We start from the raw sequence: 16,830 nt of genomic DNA, 5'->3' as shown, positions 1-16,830 counted from the left end.
AAATATGAGGGATCTGAAACTCCCATTGATGGATTAGCAAGATTACAATGATCAGGTCTCAAACAGTGGACAATGAAACATGTTATGAACTATTAGTCTTCATGTGAGCCCTCATTTAAATTTAAACTTATGTAAAATCCAATTGAGCTCTATTACTGTAATCTGTAAATGTATCTAAAAGGTGGTTAAACTTTTGTCCTTTGCAGTGGTTGTGACACTGACATATATACGTTAGTAAATAATAAATATATAATATAAATAATAACTAAATATAAAAATTGAAAGATATGACTAGGCAATGATAAAAAAAATTTTTTGATTTAAAGTAAAGCATTGATATATATTAGCATGCTAATGCAAATATATAGATGCATTTTAACATCTGACACTAAAGACAAGTTATTTGCTAGGTTGCAAGTTATTTTATTTGTTTATTTTATTTATTTTACTTGTGCAAAATAAGAGTACTGAATTCTTTTAGCAAGTAGTCATGTTGTTTAAAGATATTACAGTGTGCACTCTGTGGGTGGCACACAGAAACACAACAGTGTTACTGTCTCGAGTTTTGAGATCTTTATATAAAGGTAATACATCATGATGTCTCCAGCCGCACTGTCAGATTTATAGCATAAATCTGGAACTTATCGAAGACTGATCAGTTACTGGATCACTGCAGATATGAAGCCCGATGTACTAGCTACATCACACGGTGAAGGGACCTCGTGTATAAAACTCTTCATGGGTTTCATCCTTAAAGTATGTGTGTTCAAACGTTCCTCCTCTGTCATGTTTGTTCCCTTTTTTCTGAATTTCTATTAAATCATATATGGAGGACAGGTTTGGCACAATAAAGTCCTTTATATTTTTTTTTAAAGTAGATGACATTACAGTGCACATCATTTTATGGAAAGAGGAACAATAAATATAGTTGGTAAGTATCTCAAGAAAATTCACATTTTTTTTTTTCAAAGCTGAGTATCTTTTCTTTTCCATGCGGCAAATCATTTTGTAAGTTTAAAAAAAGTTTTAAATTACAATTTACCCCCCAAATTTATATAGTAAATTAATTTATAAATTATATTGAAATACTCCTTTTTGATTACTTATAAAAATACTACATTTTATATGTGTAATTAAATTTGCGATGTTTCTGATAATTTATAAAGCTTTAAAACAAAAATAATGTCTAATATATATATATATATATATATACACATACACACACATATTGTTATGGGGAAAACAAGACGTGAGACGTACGGATCCATTTGCAAGCTTTATTAAGGGCGTGGTCAAAACAGGCGAGGGTCAGGCAATGGCAAACGGGTATATAGAAGACAAAACAAGAGCAGTCCAGTAAACAAGAGAGGGTCAGTCGACGGCGAACGTAATCCAACAGGGGCGAGACTAGAGGGATAATCCAGGTACAAAGCAAAGGTCCAGGCAGGGGCAAACAGTATCCGAAGAGGGCAAGACGAAAGAGGAAATCCAAAGTACACAGGCAATGATTAGAAAACGAGGAAACAGACAAGACAAGACAAGACAAGACAAGACTAGACTAGACTAGGCTAGGCTAGGAAACTTAAAGCAGGCTCTGTAACGTAGCTATCACAACTAGCGATATGCACATACAACACTCAGCAGTGAATGGTTGTTTGAGTGAGTGTTATATAGTGAATGTGTGATTGGTTACAGCTGTGTGCAATCAGTGCTGTGTGCAATCAGTGCAATGGATGATGGGATATGTAGTCAAGGATGACATGCAACAGTTTGTGTAGTGCGAGAGTCAATGTGATGGAAGGGTGACCTCTGGTGGTGATTGAACGGAAGTCCATGGACAGGATTCGTGACACATATATACAGTATGTGTATATATATATATATATATATATATATATATATATATATAGGATGATCTACCGGTCACCGGTATAGATCTACACACATATACACACACACACACATATATGTATATATATATATATATATATATATATATATACAATATAAATGACTACTTTGAAATTGAAACCAATTTACCAATTGCACAAAGACCTTTAAAATGACACTAAACATGAAGGGGAAAAACAACAGGTTCACAAGATACATGATCTGTGGGATATGTGTATTCTTAATGAACTTTGGGTGAAACCTTTTGGGAGAAAAGAGGGAGAGGCAGAGAGGCCAGGGGGAGAAGGGGGTCGTAAATGGGCGAGGAGAGAGGCGTTGTTTCTCCAGATAAGTTTTATTGTTTTATTGCATGGCGTCTGTTTTGTGTGAGTTCCTGAGTATTGGTTTCATGAAGAGTTAATTTCATAAGGAAATAAATTCAGTCCTTTCAGTGTGTTTACTGGATGTTATACAATGCTCTTTAATAAATACATTACGTAACTCATATATGTATCTCATTGATTCTTTTGATGAATGGTACCTTTATGCATTCATAGATTTTGGAAACATTAAAGATTTACGAGCGACAGGCAGGAAATAAGTTGCGGGACAGTGATAAAAAAAATGCTATTGTGAAGCAGTAACTGTGTGGCATGTAAAAAGTAACGATTTCAAGAGCTGTGTGTTGAACATAAATTTTAAAAAGAAAGAAAAAAGCGGGTTGAACTGGTTGAGAGACATCAAAATAAAACCACACACACAAATAAAACGGTAAAACATGCTTCAGTTGATTAACACCCAAGTTTTATTAAACATTCATCGATTCCCATACGTCAGTGTACAAATCATACTAAAAAAGCAAGTAGAGCAGTTTCACGCCCAGGGGAACAACAGACCCAGATATGTCAGGAGTTTGCATGACACAGTCAAAATAGACATCGTCTTCAAACACGCTTATCCACAACTAAAAAGCTACTATCACCATCCACCCATGCACTCTTAGAGGAGGTTTCATCAAAGAATTACACCACCATATTTTTTGGGGATTAAATGTCTGCAAATTATTACACATGAACACAGTGCAAAAAAATACAGAATGAAAATAAACAGAACAAAAGCCAAAAACATGAGCTCACCTAAAACTATTAATACTATTCCTTTGCAAGCACTGCATTTTTGCTTTCAGGAAATGCAAATGGAGCTATATTTATCATCATTGATACTGTAGAACTGTAGTAAAGATTTTGAAGACCTTTTTTGCATTTTGTCCTAAATATTTATATTTAGGCTACACTTCCTGAGATAATTGTCACAATCTCATCAGGTCAGGTCTGGAGATTGCTGCTAGCTGACTGAACCTGCTGTCCAGATTAAGCATCTCTGGATGAAAGTCATCCTCAGCAATGGATATTTCATCCAGTTCATCACTGGCTGCAGGCTGTCCTTCATCCGTGTAACAGTGCGGTTTGTAAATACCACATTCCTCATCACGGGTTTGGAGAGCAAGTAGTTTCTGAGGAGAAGAAGGAAAAAACAAAAGTACCATGAAAATTATTTACTTATGTCCTCTCAAACATTTGGACACAATTAACCAAATGTATTTCTCATGATCTAAAAAACCTGTTGATCTAAAGTTCTTAACGTTTACTGAGCTAACAAGGAGCATTATCAGAACGGTAATTTCTTCCAGTAATGTTAATAAAATGTTCATTTAGCAGAGATATCTGCTCTTTACTATTGTTCGAATGTCCACTTTAGATGTTCTATTAACTATAATTAACTTTGCAACTCAATTAGAAGTCGCTGGAGTATTAGCAGACTTTCTACATAGTATCTGCCAACACTTTATTTTGATGCTCTCCCAACAGACATTCTACTAAGCAACTTTGCAAGTACATGTCAACTTATTCTACTAACCCTAACCTTCAGTAACTAATACTCTAACGAGTGTTAATTGACATTTAGTTACAAAGTTACTTGTAGTTAGTAAGATGTCTATGTAACGAAGTAGACTATCAAAATAAAGTGGAACCAAAACATTTCATTTCGACGTTCATCTAATGTTTTTTTTTTTAATGTTAGCCTACTACTTTTTTTAAAAAATGCCTAGAGAACATACAAAAGTAACGTTCCCATAATTTTTGAAAAATTATAAAATGGAATGTTCCCTTATTGTTCAAACAAACAAATAATTAAAGTTTTTAACATTGAAAAATTGGACATCATTCAAAATTAATGTTTTTATAACTTAATGGGAACATTAACACAACGTTCTTAAAACTTAATTTTTTTTTTTTTTTAGATGGCATTATTTTTTCGGTGCGTCTATTTACACTAAGTGCAAATAGTCTGCTTTGTTGGCAGAGGCTATTTACACTAACTCCACCCACAAATGTGTGATAGGGATGGTCAACACTATAAAACACGACTGTCAAGCTTTAGCTGTACTAGCATAAAGCGCGTTCTGTTATCTTTTTGACACGATCGACCCGAGTTCGAATCCACCTTTTGCCAAACTTTTTTTTTTCTCTCTCCCTTTTCAAATCTCATATCACATCGGAAAAGGTGTTTATTTTCAATAAAAGTGAAGGAAATAATCAAAAAGTTGAAAATAAAGTATCGGGTAGGGTTAGGGAGGGCTTTATTGTCCCAATAAGGTGGCATCCATTTAATAATTTGAATTAAAATGATAATTTACACAATACATTACTGCATACTGTTTTATAATGTACTACAATGCTGAGGTGCAGATAATTGCCACTATTTGCAACTAGTATAAATAGCAGAAAATCCTGCTATTTTAACAGCGTAAATAGAATCTATTGTTTTTTGTTTTTAGCCTCTATCACTATTACACTTAGTGCAAATAGCCGCTGCCTTAATTTTTATCACAAAATTATATAAATAAAGAATGAGTAGACAGTAGAGTAGTAATGTACGCTGAAAGAGGCATAAAATATTCTCTATTCTTTTTCTATTCTATCTACTTGTTTTATTTTTATTAAAAAGACCCTCTAACACTAGCGTTCTCTATTCTTTTTCTATTCTTTTGACTAGTTTTATTTTTATTAAAAAGACCCTCTAACACTAGCATTCTCTATTCTTTTTCTATTCTTTTGACTAGTTTTATTTTAATTAAAAAAGACCCTCTAACACTAGCGTTCTCTATTCTTTTGACTAGTTTTATTTTTATTTATTATAAAAAAAACCTTGCTATGTGTACTGCGTTAGGCTAACCGAGACTTGTCACAGCATTTACATATTATTGCTGTTTTGTTGGTTTTGATGGCCTTCTATTTGTAAGTTGCTTTGAATAAAAGTGTCTGCTAAATAACAATGTAAATGTAAAATCACCTGGTTGATGAGAACGGCAAGGTTTTCACCCAAGTAAGATGCATTGATGTTGTAGGAATAATTGCTTCTGCAACTTGATCTGACACTCGACTGCTAGTTGAAAAAAGCACAGAGAATGTTGTGGAAAAAGGTTGGAGCTGTGCTGCAGTTAGCATATCATGTGAATGATTGCTGGCATTTTATTCTTACCTGAAAATTTCCTCTATATGTAAGTCTTGTGGAATTCTGAAAAACATACATATCAGAAACAGTCCATCACAAAACAAATGAAATGACCAACACTTTGAAATCTAGCTGTGGCTGTTAATACTCACCCTGTACATCGAGCGTTTGAACATCTGGTCGTTGTTGACTGGCGATGTAGTCTGTGAAACGGCCTGCTGTCCTTTATGCATCACCTGGAAATCATGAAGCAAAATTATCTTTTTCCTGTTCATGGCAGCAAAAAGGATGCAGAATTTCAATTGAAGGAAGTAGAAATAAGATCTGCTTTTAACACTTTTAAATAAAACATTTAATTTTTTTTTTCTGTTTGATTTACTCATGAACAATTTATCATACACACAACATACAGGCTATTTCCAGAAACATTATAGATGATATTAATAATACATCTTTGAACTTGGTTTGACAGCAAATTATTATTTCCCAGAACTCTCTAATTTACCCCAGCTGTCAAAGAACATGAAGAGTTTTATTGTTACTCACAGTTTGTGTTGTGACCTTCTGGCTTGATGTTACATTTTTAGTCGCATTTATACCGTTTACGTTGGAAGAATCAGTTTTGTGAATACCTATACTAGAAGACACCTTTATGAAGACATCATGATTGACATTAAAAGTTATTCAAGGCATCAAATGTTTAATGTTTGATATAATTATGAGCTGAACTTATCAATACTTTACACTTTACACTAAGGTTTGGGTTGTTATTATTATTAATGAATGAATTAGGTACTAACCATGCTCAAAAATGTTTACAGCATTTTTTTTTAATCTATAAACGTAATGCAAAGTTATGTATGCTATTTTACAGTATTTGTTATATTACAATAATTAATTACAACACTAATAACAAGTGTGTGTGTGTGTGTGTGTGTGTCAAATTATACATTTTATATTTATATTTTAACATTAACAAATGCTGTGTGCATTGTTCTTTCTTCTACTTGAGATAATGTTGGCATAAGTGTTACATAAAACTGAATAAAATGCACAAATTCATACATTACTGAAAAACAGTTACTGTATGTTGTGTGAGGAAATTACCATGCAGTCTGTTCCTGGATTTTCCGTATTTGTTGTGATGAGATGACCGAGGCCATCATCCATCATAATCATTTTTTTCTTAGCCTTGCAGGACATCAGTAGACTTATTAAGCACATTGCTGAAATATAAAAAGAGAGTATTTATTTTAAACTTGGATACTTCCACAAAGTTATCAGCTCCATTGACCACATTTTGAAGTGTTTAAATGAATAGTGAATGAAAATTTACTCGGGCCACTGAAGATGTTTGAGTTTGTTTCTTTATTGGATTTGGAGAAATGTAGCATTGCATCACTTGTTCACCAGTGGATGCTCTGCAGTGAATGGGTGCCGTCAGAATGAGAGTCCAAACAGCTGATAAAAACATCACAATAATCCACAAGAAATCCACACGACTCCAGTCCATCAGTTAATGTCTTGTGAAGTGAAAAGATGCATGTTTATAAGAAACAAACCCATCATTAACGTATTTTAACTGTTGCGTTATGCTAAAATATGAGTCCATAATCCATAACATTGCTTCCTCCAATACATTCTGAAGGCACCCATTCACTGCAGAGGATCCATTGGTGAGCAAGTGATTAAATGTTCAGATTTGTTCAGAACAAACAAACTCATCCACATCTCGTGGATGGCCTGAGGGTAAGTCAATTGTTAGCAAATTTTCATTTTTGGGTTTCAGTTATATTCCTAACGCAGAAAAACAAACAAACATTCTAAGTGCCTTGTAGCAAAACAAAACTACAGTATTTACAGAGAACAAATTCAAAACGGTAAGTGTCATTCAAAAAACAGGTTTCTACAGGTTTCCGTGGCAAGTCTTATTCTTTTACCACACCCTTCATGGTTTGATTGACTTGTACAAAAGGATGAGTTTTCAGTATTATGAAACAGTTTGCAAAATCCTTCATCACCTATTAGTGCTCTTAACGTCATCCAAACATTGGAAATCACCATCTCACCTGTAAGAATCAGAATTGCAAGAACAATCATCCAGGCGGCAACAGACCCCATCTGAGCCTGCGAGAGCATCCTGACATGGCAGTTGGGAGTGATAGAGCAGTCGCACACCGTGACCGTCAGGTTCTGGATGGAGTGAAATCCCTGCTGGTCTGATATTTTGATCTGGAGGAGGTGATGACCTGAATACACACGTTTTTCTTTTACAAGACTCACCGTCGTGCCTTTAGGAGAAAAATAGTGATGATAAAATGAGAGTTCGTATTAGTGCAAGTATATACTATGGGTCAAAAGTTTGGAATAATTAAGAGTTTTCATTGTTTTTAAAATAAGTCTCTTTGTCACGGGGCTGACGAGACGAGAGGCGTGCGGATCCATGTGCAAGCTTTATTTAACAAGAGAAGTGGTCAAATACAGGCAGGGTCGATCAACGGCAAACAGGTATAAGGCGGGCAAAACACAAGAATAGTCCTAGGGCTAGCGTAGGTCACTGATTGGCAGACAGAATCACAGGGGCGAGACGAGAGGGAAAAATCCAGGAAAACAGGCAAAGATCAGAAACCGAGAGAACAGGCAAGGCAAGGCAAAACAAGGAAACACAGAGACTCGGAACGGGGTACAGGCGGAGCAGAGGACCACCAGAGCCAGACAGTAGACCACCACGGCGGAGTAGAGGACCACCACGGACAGACAGTAGACCACCACGGTGGAGCAGGCAGAGCAGAAGACCACCACGGTAGAGCAGAGAACCACCACGGCGGAGCAGAGAACCACCAGAGCCAGACAGTAGACCACCACGGCGGAGCAGAAGACCACCAGAGCCAGACAGTAGACCACCACGGCGGAGCAGAAGACCACCAGAGCCAGACAGTAGACCACCACGGCGGAGCAGAAGACCACCAGAGCCAGACAGTAGACCACCACGGCGGAGCAGAAGACCACCAGAGCCAGACAGTAGACCACCACGGCGGAGCAGAAGACCACCAGAGCCAGACAGTAGACCACCACGGCGGAGCAGAAGACCACCACGGCGGAGCAGAGGGAACCCCCCCGGTGAACCACCCCGGCCAGGAGACCATGGCGGAGACTGTAACAACGAGAGAGCAGAGACAGACAACACAGACAGAACATTGGGGTTGATAGACAAGACTGAGCATTCAGAGGCAGGCTCCTTGGCTGGGTTGGGACAAGACAAAAGTTCACAAACGGCCTCCATAGCCGTGACAGAACGAGCAAGGAGTTCGCAGATGGCCCTTATAGCTGTGACAGGATGAGCAGAGAGTTCACCGACGGCCTCCATAGCTGTGACAGGACGGGATGGGAGTTCACAGGCGGCCTCCATAGCCGTGACAGGACAGACAAAGAGTTCCCAGACGACCTCCTTGGCTGGAACAAGACAGACAGGGAGTTCATAGATGGCCTCCTTGGCCAGAACAGAACAGGCAGAGAATCCATAGGCGGCCTCCTTGGCCGGAACAGGACAGGCAGAAAGTGCGTTGCTGGGCGCCACCACCACGCAAGGAACTGAGGCAAGTGTCGTTCAAAAAACAGGTTTCTACAGGTTTCTGTGGCAAGTCTTAATCTTTTACCACACCCTTCATGGTTGGATTGACTTGTACAGAAGGATGGGTTTTCAGTATTATGAAACAGTTTGCAAAATCCTTCATCACCTATTAGTGCTCTTAATGTCATCCAAACATTGGAAATCACCATCTCACCTGTAAGAATCAGAATTGCAAGAACAACCATCCAGGTGGCAACAGACCCCATCCGAGCCTGCGCGAGCATCCTGACATGGCAGTTAGGAGTGAGCAGAGAGTTCATAGAAGGCCTCCTTGGCTGGAACAGAACAGGCAGAGAATCCATAGGCGGCCTCCTTTGCCGGAACAGGACAGGCAGAAAGTGCGTTGCTGGGCGCCACCACCACGCAAGGAACTGAGGCAAGTGTCGCCATCTCGGGAGGTTCTGCAGCCTGAGCCGCCACCTCTGAAGAGACTACAGTGGACACCATGGCCTCTGGGAGCACAGCAGTGGACACCGCTACCTCGGGAGGTTCTGCAGCGTAAGCCGCCACCACTGGAGATGTTGTAGCTGGTGCTGCTGCCTCTAGCAAATTGGCGGTTGAGTACGTGGCCCAGATACACCATAAAGCAACCCCCCATATGGGAAGTGCTGCAGACAGGGGAATGAGTTCATGAATAGAAGGGTTAGAGTGAGTGGGTTTGGGGATACCACCGGTGCATGCAGACACCAGCAGTGCATCCCTCACACTGGATACCAGACTGGGATACCGAAGGGCTGACCTTGAGAATCTGGGTGTGACAGACAGGACGTGACATGACTCTGGATGATCAGCTGTGATGCGACGTGATTCTGGATGAATAACTGAGGCGTGACGAGACTCTGGACGAACAACTGAGACTTGACTTGACTCATGAAGATCAGCTGTGAATTGACTTGACTCATGAAGATCAGCTGTGACTTGACTTGACTCATGACAATCAGTTGTGACTTGACTAGACTCATGAATATCAGCTGTGAATTGACCAGAAACAAGATTATACCATTTTGTGAGCATGCTCTGGTACAGCCGCCATTTCAGTCACAGACATTGTGTCGCGTTCTTCCTCCGCGACACCCACAGTAAAAAAAGAGCCAACAGACAACAAAGCATAATCCATAAGGTCCCTTAAACTACAGTTGCATTCCCCTCCAGGCAACCAAGATTTCGCGGGTTCATCCAGTCCAAAACAGAACAAGTCTTTAAACAAAACTTCATCATACAGTGGAACTTGATATGATAGCACACAGAACCAGTGAACATACTCCTCAATAGAAAGGCCTCTTTGCCGAAGATAAGCTGTGTGCAATCAGTGCAATCAGTGCAGTGTGTAATCAGTGCAATGAATGATGGGATATGTAGTCCGGGGTGCTATGCAACAGTTTGAGTTGTGCGAGAGTCAATGTAATGGAAAGGGTGACCTCTGGTGGTGAATGAACGGAAGTCCATGGACAGGATTCGTGACACTCTTACACTCACCAAGGCTGCATTTATTTGATCAATAATACAGTAATATTGTGAAATATTATTACATTTTAAAATTACTATTTTCTATTTGAATATATTTTAAAGTGTCATTTATTCCTGTGATCAAAGCTGCTCAAGAAACATTTATGATCAATGTTGAAAATAGTTGTGCTGTTTAATATTTTCCTTTTAAACACATAAAAAAGTCTTAATTATTCTAAACTATTGGCGGTTAATGTACTGTAGGCACAGAAATCTTCAGGAGGTCATGGAAGAACGCTCAGGACATTATTTTCCCAAAGTCAGCATAAAACGGTGTTAATAACCTATTTTATTTTTCTGATGTCTTTTCCAAGTGAAATATGATGTTCAGTGAGAGAGATTGTTGGGTGGTCTGGACCGAGTGAAGTAGATGGTGGCATTACCATGAGCTGGTTCAACCCTCCATTTGTCCTTAACATCTCCTAAAAGCTCATAGTAGAAAGGTGATCCATATGGAGGAAAGTCCAGGTCTACGGCTGTGATGTTGACCAGTGTGGGCTCTTTATCTATGCAAATGCTGACTGCATTCCTCTCCAGTATTGGTACGTTATCATTTTGATCATTGAGGTGAATGACTAGAGTTCCAGTGCCTGTCAGCGGAGGAACACCTGCCGATCAGAGACAAGGAGGAAACAGAAATTAGAGTACAAAACATGATCAGGAACCATGAGGTAGATAGATATTGAGAGATTTTTTATGCAAGTAAACTAGATATCAGTTAAGATATAAGCTACAAGGAGTCACAGGTCATTTTGTAAAGCAACATAAATGTGCATGTATCTCAAATGAAATTAATTTGAAAATAAAAGGAAAGGAATTGTCTATGTTATATATATATGATAATATCAGTAATGAGTACATTTAATGTCTTACCTTCATCCACAGCATACAGGGTTGCTATATAGGTGCCATTTATCACAAACGGTGACTCTCTATCCAGAATTTTAATTGTGGATACTTGTCCAGTCTTTGCATCAATAGTTAACCATTTATCAATATCTTCACCTTTAAGAAATCTGAGATTCGAAGAAACACCAGATGAATTCACCTTTGTTTATATGTGATACTTTTCTTTCAATAAACCCAGCAATTGGGCTGTTTTGACCCAGCGGTTGGATTAAATGTTTAGCCCAACCTTCTGGGTAACCCAACCGCTGGGTCAAAACAACCCAATTGCTGGGTTTGTCCCTATTTTACCCAGCACTGGGTTGTATTTAACCAAGCATTTTTTAGAGTGTACCATTAGTGAAACATACTGTATACAGTAATATTAGCTTCTCTTACTTAAATGTGTTTACGTGGCTTCCATCCATGTCTTTAGCGGTGAAGGTTGTAAGACTTGTTCCTACATCTATGTTCTCCATTACCACAACGTGTTTAACAGGGGGAATAAACACTGGAGGGTCATTGACATCTTCTACATAAATGGTCACTGGAATGCTGCTATAGAGGTTTGCAGCACTCATGTCAGAGTTTTGGGGTATTTTGTCGAGCACCCACATGGCATTTGGTACTTTCTTTTTAATCTTACAGGAAAAGTAAGGAATTTCATTCTGCACTCTGATGGACAGATTGTGATTTGTTTGCTCCTCGTAGTCCGTTTGCTGAAATGAATAAAGAGAGTTTAGAGAAAAATCAACATGAATGTATATAGAGATGTTTTTTTTTTAATCTGTTCTGTTTCAAAATACCTGCTATTCCAGCAATCCGTTACATATTGATGCTTGGTCAGGGCCCCTTTAGAGTCACTTTGAGCCCCGTCTCATGAAAATGCGAATACATTTTTTTTTTGGTATTTTACGACTTTGGCATGCATTCAATACGCACATGTTTGACTTGCATATAATACGCAGTTTTTGCGTGCATATGATACACACTTTGTTGGTGTGCATATAATACGCATTTATCCCACACCCCTAAACCTACCAATTGCGTAAAATATGCACGGCAAAGTCGATTTTTGCATATAAATAGTACACCAAATAGAAACAGAAAATCGTGCCATTGAAATGCACATTCATGAGATGGGGTCACTTTTTAATGTGCAGGGTATTCCATTGCTTTGAGTTGTTTGCCTTATGCGTCAGACCAAGACACATTTCATGGTTTGCATGCATTTGTAAAAATACAAATCATTTTATATAAATTTTGGAGCACCTAGCTTACGCCACCCCTACCCTAAGCCTACCCACTTCTGAACAATACAAAGCACGTAACAGGCAAATGAAAGTACAGTCACAGGTATTTATTGCAAAAACTGACCATAAACAAAGCTGCATAAAATCATTACAAACAAGTCGTCTGAACCCATACGATATCTTTATGCAAAGAACAGAGTAGGTTTTAATCGCTGAAAATGATCCCGCTCCGGTAAATCGCATTTCATGCAAAAAAAAACAACAACTCGCATTCCATGCAAAAAGATACTAGGGGCCAGATTTACTAACAGATTGCGCCAACACAAACCATCTTTTGGCATTAAAATAGTACTGTCAGGATTTTACTAAAGATGTGCAGTGAGGACACAGTTATTTTTGCACCTGACCTTATTGAATAGCACTTGTTTCCCTTTCAGAAAGTATTAAAATGAATCACAAAACGCGATTTACTAACGTTTGTGCTTCTCAAATTACTGGTATTTGTGCCATTATTTAACGCCCAAAAAATCATCCAAACATATCCTTATGGTAATTTGTGCTGCGCTTGGTAGATTGCATTGGTAATTAAGGAAATGAGATGTTCAGAATGTGTGCGATGTCAGTAAATCACTCACAGAAAACTATGCTCTCGCGCTAAAATGTGCCCTTTTTAGTAAATCTGGCCCTAGGTGTGTACGATTTCATGTAGTGCTGCGAAGAAGACCGATCGGCAGCTGACTTAAAGCAGTGTATGCCAAAATAAATTTTGTCAGACTTCAGACAATGCTGACGGCACGTCTCTGTAACGTATCAACCTTTTTCTTGCCGTAAAAATAGGCACGGCCATTTGTAAATTCTATGGGTCTAGCTTCCGGTCTCAGCTATTTTAGTTGTACAAAACAGTTTGTTTTTGCTGCTTGACTTTGAAAATTGGTGTGTCTTACCATATTATTTGAATGTATTATCTTAATTATAAACACTGGTTTGTAATGCAAACAGTTTTACCGTTTACTGCACGTTGTTATTCTTGTCGTTATTTACCTATAGCGGTTAATGGTCCGGAAGTCTGGCCCATAGGCTTACAAAACACCAACCACTGATAAAAAAACACTGATAAAAGCATATATACCCCCACTTTATTGGCATTTAAATAGTATGTTTATGTTGAACTTTATTCTTGAACAGATGGCGCTGTATTAAGCAGTAAATAAAAAGTGTTTCTGTTGCTCATGAAAACATTTCTGAAACGTCTGTGTATTTGACAAATATTATATTTAATTGACTTAATCTGCGATCGAGAATGCAAACACCGTGAGAGCATCACTACCGAGCAGAAAGTGAGATGGTCCTCATTGCAGAACACAAGATCCAGGGGGCGAGGGTGGATCCAGATCCAACTCATCCCACCTGACATATCCCTAAACCCACCCATCTCCACCCCTAAACCTACAAATCTCCACCTCCTAGATGTGGATCCAACCTCGCCCCCTGGATCTTGTGTTCTGCAGTGAGGGGCTACTGTAGAATGTCCAACTTGACATCTCCGCTTTCAATTCCGCCCCCGACTGCAAGTGGCAAATCTCGCCATTGGTCACATTGATGCCATCTCGTCAAATTGGTATGTGCAGGCATTGACATGCCTACTCACATACTTTAGCATGATGCAATCGGTCACGAGACACACAAGAGCCAATGACATTTCACAACCAGAGCTGACGTGATGCTTCTTCTGGCAGCAAATTTTTTTTTTATTTGTGCACAGACTGCACATAGGATCTGACCTTTACGGTGGATGGAGACGGTGATCATGTTTATTTCTCTCACAAATCAAACGTTTTGCCTCGGAAGACTTGGAATATGAATACTTTTTAAATTGTGACTGTAGCTGTATCTGCCTGTTATATCCTGTGTTTTATTGACAAATGGTAGGTTTAGGGGCAGGGGTTGGGTTACGTGCTCATAAATGTGTAAATAGTGTAATGTAAATAAAATTGTGACTGTTTACACTGAAAAATCACACCCCAACATACTCTATATACCATAATGGCAAAATTATTACCCAATATATAATTTAATCATGACGATAAAATTCCAAATGCCTTTCGCATCTGCAAACTGACGCCAAAGGTTTCTAATTTTAAGCAATGGAGGACCCTGCATGTCAAAAAATGAAAGGGGTAAAGGAGTAACCTTTGCGTCAAATAGTGATGCCAAAGGGTCCTGACCAAGCATCAATATGTGACGAGTTGGGAGTGAGAATGTGTTTTGTGCGGAGGCAACTATACAAGGCATTTCTGTGTAAACTGATTTTAGAGCATCATAATCAGCAACACAGACTTAACCTTTGGGCAGGTTGGCAATCAAAACAAAACATCAACCATCTGCCTACCTTAACGACTGTTAAAATCCCTTCATTCGTAACAGGGTCTGTTTCTATTTTTAATATTTCTTTTTTATCTTCGTGGATTGTGTATTTGGCTTTCCAAGCTTTTGAACCACGGATGTCTTTGTCTGTTACTTGCAGTCGCAGAACTTCAACCCCAGTTTCTCTCTCCTTGACCTTCCCTGGTCCCTAAAATAAGTCAAATATTTCATTGGGTTTCACTGGAAAGTATGTCTAACTTGCCATTGAGAGCAATAATCAAGAATATCACAAGCATAATAACAGTCCACTATGAAACTTACTGTTTTGCCAGAGAACTCTGGAAGATTGTTGTTATTGTCAGAAATATTGATTATCAGTGTACTTGTACTTGAGAGCTGTATCTTTTCCCCTTTGTCCTTTGCTTCAACAAGGATTGTGTATTTCTGAGCTTTCTGGAAAAGATTAATTTAGCAGAACACTTCTTAGATGGAAAAGGAGAAATATTTATAAAGCAAGAAAAGCAAAACGTGTTGTCTGAATGGAATAACAGATGTATCAAAGGTACAAAAATAGTGCATTAATACCATTGAAAGAAATTAAGTTCATACCTCATAGTCTAAACACCCCTTAAAATAAATTGTGCCAGATTCTTTTTGCTGCTGAATATAAAATTCAACATTATCTGTCTTTGGTGTGACAGACTTGATTGTGAAACCGAATGTTCCATTGTTTGTACTTGAATCATCTTCATCAGAAGCCAGTACGGTCAGTACTTCTTTGCCTTGATACATATTGAGAAAATGAAGTGTTAATACTTACACGTCCATCATTATTTATAAACACTAATGCTGTTTCAAACCTGTATACTGTTATTCTTCCTGTGGAAACGTATGCTGTAAATATATATATTTTAAATCATTACATGGCCCTTGCAGTTCAACAACAGTTTATGGTGCCAGTGGCTGTCAAGCTCAAAAAACACACATTCAATGGATGTGAGAAACTGACCAAAATAAAAGTCATTGAAATCTTCCTCAGTCCACACAAAAATTACTCTTATGTCATTCCAAACCCATAAGGCTTTTGTTCAAAACACATATGAAGATATTCTGTCCCTACATTGACTGTCCATTACATCAAAACACTGACATTTCAAAAAGTACATATAAGACATTGTAGAAGTAATCCATGAATTGAGTCTCATATCTTGCCATTTTTCTTATGCTACTTTACTTAAAGCGGTCAAAGACCACTTATAAGTAGCAATAATAATAATAAAAATTTCTCTCAAACAGCCATAAAATCAGATCAGATGAATGTGTAATATGACACATTTGCATTGAACTATTTTTATTGTAATATCAGTTTGATTATTTTGATGGTACCCTTTAAACAGCTGTTGATAAGTAACTCTGCGACTACATATCAACTAGTGGTCATTAGAGTATTAGTATGTCTGCTACTGTAAATATATGCTAACACTTTATTTTGACAGTGATCTGCCGTAAAACAGTGATTCTGTCCTAATTCCCTTACATATTAATGGTGGAGTTCCCTTTAAAATCTTAAATGATTCCCTTTGAGCTAAATTATTGACCTGTTTCCCTTACAAAGTGTTACCCCGTTTTTTTGTACAGTGTTTCTTTTGTCAGACCACATCACTGTCATGCTAATGCCTGCATACAGACCACTTGTTAAAGTCACCAAACCAGTTCACAAACAGATACAAGTGTGGCCGGAAGGGTCGTCAGAGGCTCTTCAAGACTGTTTTAACACCACTGACT

At 38.2% G+C, this 16,830-nt stretch overlaps 1 protein-coding gene across 2 annotated transcripts in view; it reads right to left on the bottom strand.

The window, feature by feature from the left end:
• Positions 1-2,932: 2,932 nt before the first annotated feature.
• Positions 2,933-16,830, bottom strand: part of cdh26.2 (cadherin 26, tandem duplicate 2) — a 22,313-nt gene continuing 8,415 nt past the window's right edge. The window contains exons 5-17 of one of the 2 annotated variants that reach the window (XM_016242617.1): positions 15,655-15,827; positions 15,367-15,498; positions 15,071-15,253; positions 11,828-12,147; positions 11,417-11,559; positions 10,927-11,151; positions 7,476-7,697; positions 6,514-6,632; positions 5,953-6,054; positions 5,559-5,642; positions 5,434-5,469; positions 5,245-5,337; positions 2,933-3,403 (exon numbers count right to left, since the gene is read on the bottom strand). In XM_016242617.1, the coding sequence (XP_016098103.1) occupies positions 3,200-3,403; positions 5,245-5,337; positions 5,434-5,469; positions 5,559-5,642; positions 5,953-6,054; positions 6,514-6,632; positions 7,476-7,697; positions 10,927-11,151; positions 11,417-11,559; positions 11,828-12,147; positions 15,071-15,253; positions 15,367-15,498; positions 15,655-15,827 (2,036 nt within the window). In that variant the 3' untranslated portion in view covers positions 2,933-3,199. The remainder of the gene's footprint in view (positions 3,404-5,244; positions 5,338-5,433; positions 5,470-5,558; positions 5,643-5,952; positions 6,055-6,513; positions 6,633-7,475; positions 7,698-10,926; positions 11,152-11,416; positions 11,560-11,827; positions 12,148-15,070; positions 15,254-15,366; positions 15,499-15,654; positions 15,828-16,830) is intronic. The other variant, XM_016242618.1, reaches the window with a different exon arrangement.

Source organism: Sinocyclocheilus grahami, unplaced genomic scaffold (genome assembly GCF_001515645.1).
Source record: "Sinocyclocheilus grahami isolate Dianchi unplaced genomic scaffold, SAMN03320097.WGS_v1.1 scaffold666.1, whole genome shotgun sequence".
NCBI classification, from domain to species: domain Eukaryota; kingdom Metazoa; phylum Chordata; class Actinopteri; order Cypriniformes; family Cyprinidae; genus Sinocyclocheilus; species Sinocyclocheilus grahami.
This window is presented reverse-complemented; position numbering and strand designations above follow the sequence as displayed.